General features: G+C 35.9%; 1 protein-coding gene across 1 annotated transcript; it reads right to left on the bottom strand.

The window, feature by feature from the left end:
• Positions 1-625: 625 nt before the first annotated feature.
• Positions 626-8,922, bottom strand: LOC141677040 (ABC transporter C family member 4-like). Its single transcript, XM_074482770.1, has 11 exons — positions 6,463-8,922; positions 5,419-5,739; positions 5,078-5,164; positions 4,015-4,638; positions 3,743-3,907; positions 2,690-2,984; positions 2,165-2,379; positions 1,697-2,002; positions 1,541-1,604; positions 1,211-1,450; positions 626-1,040 (listed from the first exon to the last, which is right to left on the bottom strand). Exons 1-11 carry the CDS (start codon positions 8,545-8,547, stop codon positions 940-942), a joined length of 4,503 nt encoding a protein of 1,500 aa, XP_074338871.1. The 5' UTR covers positions 8,548-8,922; the 3' UTR covers positions 626-939.
• Between the last annotated feature and the right edge of the window lie 759 nt (positions 8,923-9,681).

Here is a 9,681-nt window from a genome sequence, read left to right as displayed (position 1 = left end):
ACACTAAATGAGTGTTAGGTCAAATATTTATTTTAATTTCGAGTAAATTTTACTTTATTTTTCAACCATAAAGTAGTACTTTGCAAAAAAAAATATTTTACCCTAACCCAATAAGTTTAAAATCATGGGTCCGGCCCCTGCTTAATATTGAGATCTTTCAGTTTGCCAACTAACTCGTAGATTTCAATGGTTTGCAATTCTCCAGTACATTGTTAATGCAGTTCTGCAAGCTATTCTGCAAATAGAATTTAACCAACTACTTGTGGGATTTCGGGGTAGAAGGTTCATGGTAGGTAGTTCCAATGCGGCGAGAAACATCCTTCTAGTATGTAGCATATATATATATATGGGAGTTGTTCCCCAGCCATCGTTGGATGGGATAAGATCCTTCATTGTGGTAGTACTCACCTGCCGCAATAAAACATTACGAAAGGCTGCAATGAAATATTGCAGATGGTGTATCTCAACCAAGTTGGTTGGGGATTATTTGCCTATATATATATTCCTGTTCTGCAGTCCTGTAAGCTTGTTCATACTGTTGTTCGAGCTCTGTTTTTTTTTGTTATACCATGTTTTGAGACCAGATTGCGCGTGTATTCTTGAGTGACTAGCCTCGAACAAAGAATGTTGAAAATTAAAGTTTATATATTGATCATAGTCATCAGAGTTCTGCTACAATATTGCTCTTCGGTTATGTCATTCTCAATGCAGCCTCTTATTTCTGGAGCAAATTTTGAAGGCCTTGCAGTTCTATCCTAATACAACTAAAAACTCTGAAAATTGACTAGATCAATGAAAAAGCAAAAATGTCTCGTGTCAGAGTTGGACGATGAGGAGATCTTTGCACTGTGCCATGAAAAGATCTACGCATTTTCAATCTCTGATGGTTGGGCATTTATATATCTCGGAAAACTGGATGGTTTGAGAAACTCATATAATTTATAATCCTGATGATCTGTTGGAGTACTCCTGAACCAATGCGGCAAATAGAGAAGGCCTCTCAAGCAACTTGGATGGTGCATCATATTCTTTAGCCAAGCCTGCATATGCATAAGAAAGCCAGAAGCACGACATTGTTTAGTACCATTGCATTAGTATTGCATAGCAGAAATGCATAATACTAGGGATAATATAGGTGTAAAAAAGAAAGTGAAAAGGTTTATAATACAAATTTAGATGGGTATTATGATCTAGGGACCGAGTTACATACCAGCATCTATTACTAACACCTTATCACAATCAATGACTGTGGGTATTCTGTGAGCAATGGTAATAATCGTGCAGTCTTTAAATTCCTCCCTGATAATCTTCTGTATAATAGCATCAGTTTGAGAATCAACAGAAGCTGTTGCTTCATCCATAAACAGAATTTTGCTGTGCTTCAGCATTACTCTTCCTAGGCAAAGAAGCTGTCTTTGCCCCACACTCCAATTGTCTCCGCTATCAACAACTAAAGAAGTGTTTGTTTGAAATTTAGCTTACGTAAATCAGTGATATCAATATAGCTTTATCTGAAATTAAGATGGGTAAAAAGATATACCAGGAGCATCAAGTTTTTCAGGCTTTTCAGCCACCACATCTTTTAGTTGGCAGCGTTCAAGACTCTAAAACAAAAAAAAAAAACCACCATACTATTAGCATATACTTCAACTGTTTTCCTAACCCTGATATTGAATATTAAACATATGATTATTACCTTCCATATGTCTTCATCTGAGTACAACCCAATTGGATCAATATTGCTTCTGACTGTTCCTTGAAATAGAACAGGATCCTGTGGAATAATCCCAAAACGGGACCTAAGATCATGTAGGCCAAGCTTGCATATGTCGAGGCCATCAATTATTATTTTGCCACCACAAGGCTCCACCAGCCTAAAGAAAACTTGAATAAGAGTCGACTTCCCGCTTCCAGTCCGACCTACAACACCAATCTTGTCTCCTCCACAAATACCAAGAGTAATCCCCTTGAGAACTAAAGGAGTATTTGATCGATATCTTACCTGCAAGCGACGCCACCAGAAAACTTATAAATACAACGCAGACAAACAAGTCTTTTTTTTTTACTTTGTCCATAACAACTTGTTTGGTGTTTTACCAACTCCTAATATGTACCACGAGATACCGATTTAAAAAATTAGATAATCAATATGTCAATATGATACCTGCAAATTTGTTATATCAATGTTTCCAGAGTTAGGCCAATCCGGAGAAGGGAGAGACTCCGTCATCTTCCATTCAGCTTCTGATGGGATGCTTATAAATTGTTTTATTCTTTCAACTGAAACCATTCGGTTTTCCACAAAACAACTCAAGTAAACAGTCCAAAACAGGACGCCATTCAATGATAGTCCATAGGAAAGAGTCAAACCAACATTCTCTGCAACATACAGATCCAGGTCAATTTTTGGCATTACGAATTATGTCAGTTTTGAGAAAGCTAACTATTATGCTTAAATTCGAATATTGGAAAATGTATGTAATAAGTTTCTTCTATAACAAAATAACAGTTACAGTACTTAAGATCAGTGCTGAACTAACAATTATGTGAGAGTTAGAATCACGAGCATGGAAATGCTATACAGACATGGACATGGATCGTAAATTATATGTATTAGTTGTCATCCTTATTCTTTTATTAGAGATTGCCAATCCACGTCAAATACAACTATTTCAGGAAATGTGTATACCTGGTTTAATAATAGTGCTTGGGAGCAAGATCAAAAAAGAGGCAGAAACACATAGAACAAGGCACCCCATTAGCTCCAGGCGGAAACCCAACCACTCATTTGATCCATTGTTGTGGAAATCCATCCGCAAATTTGCATTGACTTTGTCGATGTTTTCTTGGATAAACCTTCCCTGCTTCCTAAAGCAACGGATGGTCATAACACCAGAAATCGTCTCTGAGAAATGATGAATGACCGGTGCTTTAGTTATTTGATCAAGTCGGGTTAATTCCCGAGATGAAGCAAGATAGTATCCCTGTATAAATGTTCAATTGGTAAATACAAAGACATTTAATATATATAAGCAAAAATAGGATCTTTCACTAAAAATGTTTGGACGTGAAGCTGAGTTGTATGTACTTATACCACTAATGTATAGATGCCAAGGTGTTCACTGACTTAAGTAAGAATTTCAAACTTTTCCACCAATTGTAGAACTCAAATCCACCAAATTTGAGAGTACATTATTCATTCTCTCTACTACTCATTTAGTCATTTTCTCCCTAAGCCTCATCATAGAAACTTTGGACTCTTTTTTACTTTTTTTCTTTTTCCATTCCTTCCGTTCTTCCTTCTTAGATCTTTATCTTCCCTATGGTTGTTAGCAATTTTTTATTTCATACCTTCCAACTAAACGAATGAAAATTTCTTATAAGGCCGGAATATGGAACACCCACTTTACTATGAGGGCTGAAGAAGTTATATGTAGTATTGTACATGCTTAAATTTTTGTGCTTTAGTGATACAGGAACAATTAATGTTCGAGAACACTAATTAGAAAATTCAAGAACTTAATTAGAAAAACTAGAGGAGCATTCAGCACAAGTTAGGTGTTGGTTACTTGTTGATTATCAATTGAACTTAAGAGTTCTGAATAAAAATACAGAACAAAACATGTAACAAAATCACTCCAACATGATACATGACATAAACATACCATACCCTTAACCCTCAGCCTTTTCATAAATATAATCAGAGCGTAAATCATATCAAGGAAATAAATAAATTCCATACCCGGTACCAGATATTGAGCCAAATCAGAGGGACCAGACAAAACACTGTTGGCCAAGCATACTGGCATGTAATGACCAGAACTCCGAGCAATGAGAAGTACATTGCGATCGTCATACTCAGAAAGAAGGGGATCAAAAAATCAATATTGGCTTGATCACTTGATGCCTGGTAATTGCAAAAACTGTTCATTAGTCGAGGCATGGAGAGACATAGTCAATTAGTTCCTGTTTCACCAAAAAAATTATACTACTAGTAGAAAACAATTAACTCACACGGCTTAATATTCTGCCTGAAGGAGTTGTGTCAAAAAATGACATCGGAGCATGCAAAATGCTGTGTAAGATTCGATGGAAGAAGCTCTGGGTTGTCTTCAGACCCAAATATGTCACAAAAAAGGCTCTACCTAGCACAAATACACATGAAACTACACCAAATATTGCATAAACTGTAATAAACAGAGAAGGAATAAAATCTCGATCTGCCGAAGTCTCGTATGCTAGCCAATAATCACTTCCCATTGTAGATCCTTGCCACAGAAGAGAGATCAGTAGTACTCCTGCTACTCCCCACCATCCAAATGCCTCCGTGAAATACTGCTTATAGACACCAAAGCTTACCTGCCCACTTTCTCTCTCTTCCTCCTCAATGAGCTTTGAGTTACCCTTCTTGGAATTTGATTGAGCTAATACACCATTTTCACCTATCGGTTTCTTTGGGCTAGAAGAGGCAAGTGGGGACTTTGGCCTTTCTAGAGAATTATCACAGGCCACTGTGGTGCTCGTCTCAACAAGCTCCATTGAAGTTTCATGGGCAGCTACAAGAGCACCAAAATCCAATCCAGCTTTAAGAAGTGGCTCATATCTTCCGGATTCCACAATCTTCCCATCTCGCATGACCTGATAAATAATACATGAAAGTTTATTTTCTTAATTTGATATTTGTAGTGAAAATGAGTTTTTGTTATATATACTAACTTTTTAAGGATTAAAATGACAATTTTCTTAGTGGTAGAAATGCCTATATTGTTTTAAGCGATTGATAAATTTTAGGAAACTAAAATATATTAATGTTTGTTATAGCATCTGCAGATTATAAGATGGAATATCAAGCTCTCTTGAAAAGATGCCAAGGAATAAGGATTATGTATTGATGCTGTCAGATCACACTGATATTGAAACTGCGACTGGTTTGAACTATAAATTTTAGAAATTTTAAAGTTTAAGCAAATTAACTTGAAAAGAGATTAAGAAAGACGGAAAACAATATTTGAAGTATCCTTAAACATTGATGAGATCACCTGAAAAATAAATAAATCCTTGTGGAAAGTGAGCTTACCAATATGAGATCAGCATTGTGCAAGAAATCAACTTGGTGAGTAACAAGTAGAACTGTCTTATATCTAAGGGCTCCCCTTACACATTCCTAAAAACACTGCAAGTTAGTCTTCTATAAATGAAGTTTGAAATTTAAAACTACTTCTATGTCAAAGCAATAAAAAAAGGCAGAAAATTTTCCAGGTTCAATATATCTGGATCATAGCAGTATCTGGCTATCTGCAAATTCTACTTCAGTTTTACAAATATATCAAATCATGATTGATAATATAATTCAGTGACTTGTAAGTAGAAAAGTATCACATTATCACTCAGTACGTAAAAAGTCCCGGAACTTCCTACCTTGAATATTTCTGATCCTGTTTCAGCATCAACAGCACTAAAGACATCATCGAGAAGATATATATCACAATCCTGATATACAGCTCTAGCGAGCTGTATCCGCTGCTTCTGGCCACCACTGAGGTTAATTCCACGCTCTCCGATCTCTGTCTGGTCACCGTGCTCCATGATTTCCATATCCTTTTGCAAGCAACAAACTCGTAAGACTTCCTCGTACATTTTCCTGTTCATTGGTGAACCAAACAAGATATTTTCTTCAATAGTTGCATTTTGTATCCAAGATGTTTGAGCCACATATGAAGTTGTCCCACAAACTCTGACCTTTTAAAGGGGAAAAAGAAAAGGAGGTGTCAAACATATTAAATTAATTGAGAAACAAGAAACAAAAAATTGCAGGCATCAATCTGTAAATCAAACACGACCAGATAAAAAGATGAACACAACCACAAGGTCCACAAATATCTTTTACATTAGTGTAGAAGGTCAATGGTAAAAAGGATACAATGGATACTCTCATTAAGCCATCATGTTGCAATGGATACTCTCATTAAGCCAATTTTCAAAGAATAAGGGCATGGAGGTTTGATCTACTCTATTATGGCTCAAAGCCTCAAACCAAGCATCAGTAGGCCTTTCATGTTGTCCTTTATCATCATATATACCCTTCAGCTGATTATTACTGATGTTAATTTTCATGTTGTTCCTATAACTTTACTTTCATGAGGCATAATATCTTTTCACTGGGGTAAACGCATAAGTCAACGAAAAGTGGTTAATAAAAACATATATTTTTGTTGTTTCTATTGTATGTGTAATATCGGTTGAGTTTATCTTGCTAATATAATCTGATGACAACTGTGAAACAAATTTAATATCAGCGTAAACACACCCAAACAGGGCAAAGTTCCTGAATTTATGAGGAGATTCAGTTAAAAAATCTTAAAGAGTTTTCTTCTATGAAGAAACTAGTTCTAGACTTGTAGATATTTAGAAATTTTGAACAAGATGCTAGCGGTTCAAGTGGAACTAATAAGAAAGCCTTACCTCTCCTGAGATTTTGTGCATCTCCCCGAGTATTGAAGCCAGTAAAGAAGACTTCCCTGATCCAACAGTTCCAACAATTGCTGCAAGCTCTCCTTTCTTGATTGTAATATTCACGTCCTTCAGATTTGCTATACCATCCTTATCATCCCATGAAAAGTTCCCACCGTTCACCTCCACTGCAGTACGCCCACCACAGCCCAGCACTCTCTCCACAGAGCTATTCTCCAATTCCTTGCTTGTCATAAACCCATCCAACCTTCCCAAGGAAACCATTGCCTGTGATACTGAGATAAGAGCTTGCGGAAAAGTCCGGATAGGTTCCTGCAAAATTCTGAATATTGTTGTTGCTGTAAACACTGTTCCTGCATCAAGGCGGACGACATTCAACCAAAGTGCAAGTCCAAATGTAAGCACTGCCATGATAATAGGAATGTTCCAGAGCACAACCATGTTAGTAGAAACTGCATACATGAATTTGCTGAGCCAACCGTACTCCAGATCTCGGAAAGTCTGAATTCTTTTGTTAAAATGCTCCTCCCATGCTTGAAATTTGATGACACGCATATTGCCGAGCATCTCATTTGTTGCTTTCATTCTTGAATCCTTGTTCCTCATAATATGGTACTGAAACTTGTTATTTTTGCGAGTTATCCACAGAGTGAAAAACATTGTCCCTATGACTGTGATAATTGCCGCAATTACTGAGAGACCTACTGAGCTATAGAGGAGAAATAATGCAACTCCAATTTGTAAAGGTGTCATCCATATTGGGTGTAGCTGTGGCATCATGTCGGAGAGTTGCTGGGCATCAACAGCCATATGATTAACAATCTGTCCTACTCCATGATCCTGCCGAGATGAACAAGACAACCTCAGGCCCTTCTTGTACAAAGAAGTAATGAGGGAAGACCTAATGAGCATTCCAAGTCTCGCACATTGGAAATTAAATTGATGTGAACTGAGAACTTCAATGATTTTTGCCAAAAAGAGTATCGATATCAGATAATATCCTTCAAAAGGGTTGCTTCTATCTCCAGAAGTATAATCAACGAAATTTTGTATCAGCATAGGACCAATGTACATAACAGATAAACGCAGGAGGGACAGTAAAGCAGTGAAGGCGATTTGCTTCCAAAAGCACCGGATCAAAGTATCCCTAACAGGATTCTTCAAATTTTCACCTTCTTTAGGCCAGTTCATTTCAAACAAGTCTGCCATTCTTTGTGCTTTATGATCAGCTGGAAGTGTTGGGACATCATCTAAGGCTAGTGGGGATTCATAACCCTTGGTTATCAGTGGATTCATCCAATACCATGTTCCTCTAGATAACAATGAAGCATTAGCATATCCGCTCACATTCGATTCCCTCCAATTAAGCCCATTTTGTTCTGTTACTAAATTAGGACCTATACCATTTTCTGTAAAAATGCTAATCCCGGATGATCCATAAATCGCAACAACAAACAAAAATGCAGAGAATGGAAAACTGACTAAGAAAAGTATATCATCTATCATCACATACTCATCCAAATACTCAGTTTTTGTAACCAGTCTGATTATAGCACATGCAGCAAACAAAACTACAATCACAAAATGTGCGATCCAATACAATCTAAGTGAAATTGGATGAACAACAGCTTTAACTTTCTTTTCATGCGCAACAAGAACTGAAATTGCAAGAAAGGTCAAAGCTTGAACTAACCAAAACAAACCCTCTATCAGCTTCCATGATGTCGATACGCCTCGAATGAATGACAACACACATAGCACCGTGTAAGCTATGCTCAACAAGCAGGCAACAACTACAGTCAATTTGAACCAAAGGGTGACTGTGTATGAAGATTTATTGGTTTCTTCAAGCAGGGGTTCATTGATAGAAGCAGAGTTGATATTGCGTTTAAACATAAACCTTGAACACAACTTTTGAAGTCCAAAAACAAAAAGGCTCAGCAGAAAAACAAGATCAATGGATGAAAACAAGATCCTTTGTGAACATGGAGAAAGAAATATGAATCCTAACCACTGAGAAAATTGTATGGTTGATGCTGAACATTCAAGATCATTGAGCCAAGAAGGTAAAGACATAGCTGCACACTACTTCTCAATTCAAGTCTTCTTGCTTCTTGAGCCTAAGAAAGAAACATGCTACTTATATGTTCTCAGAATGTTAAATTAAGACCTTCACACAGAAGGGTCAAAAACTACCTTTTTTGAGGAAGATAATAAATGAAAACACAGTATTTCAGAGTGGTAAATAGTAAAAATTTGATGAGTTTAAGTGGAACGAGAAAGGTACAGAACAAATTTAAGACATGATTATACTTGTTTTTATATGACAACAACTAGGATTCCTGTAGCTAAAAACTGGACTGCAGCGGAGAATCTGGGTTTCTGGAAAGTAACACAAAGAAAGGAAGAAAAGAACCAATTAAAAAGGCATTTGGTCCGAACAAAAAGGTCTTGGTTACTACGCTCAGATGTAACAAAATGTTAAGTGCCACCTTATTATTTTAATACCGGAACCCTGGAAATTTATGGATATAAAATTAGCCCAAATAATAGGCTTATTAAAAACAAAAGTAGCTTTAGAAAAGTGTACGGGACTTATTTAGGGTTTATCCGTCCTTTTTAATTTGTCACTTAAATTTATTATTTTTTATCAATAATTAAAATTTATTTGTTTATTATTTTAAAAAAACTGAAACTTACATAATAAAATAAATTGATTATAATTTTTAATGATTTAATTTTTGAAAATAATTTTAATTGTATAAAATATTTAAATCTTAATGTTCGTTTAATTTGACCACCAAAAATCAAAAGTCACAATATGATCATTAAAAAGGGATGGATGGAGACTATTTTGGATTCCCTGATATTTACGATTATAAACATAATTTAGAATAAAACAAATAAATGTAATACTTAATTCAATTATATAAACCAAAAGAATTAGATGCCTGAGCGTTAAATGAGTCTATCAATCGAGACTTTTCTGTCGTAATCTATTTATTACATGCAGATGCAGGCATGCAAAAATCGATATTTCTTGCGGAAGTGGGCCACCTTATTTATATATATGTCTTAGAATAGACTATAATTTGATGCTTTTTTGGTTGATTTGCTTATCCTCATTCATTTATGACCGTCGGATCTTTTTAATTAAGTGATTAGAACCGTTTGATTCAAATACTAAAATAGTATACACTACTGAAACTA

Source organism: Apium graveolens, chromosome 8, assembly GCF_009905375.1.
Source record: "Apium graveolens cultivar Ventura chromosome 8, ASM990537v1, whole genome shotgun sequence".
Classification (NCBI taxonomy): domain Eukaryota; kingdom Viridiplantae; phylum Streptophyta; class Magnoliopsida; order Apiales; family Apiaceae; genus Apium; species Apium graveolens.
Note: the sequence above shows the minus strand (reverse complement) of the source record. Positions and strands in the feature narration are given on the sequence as shown.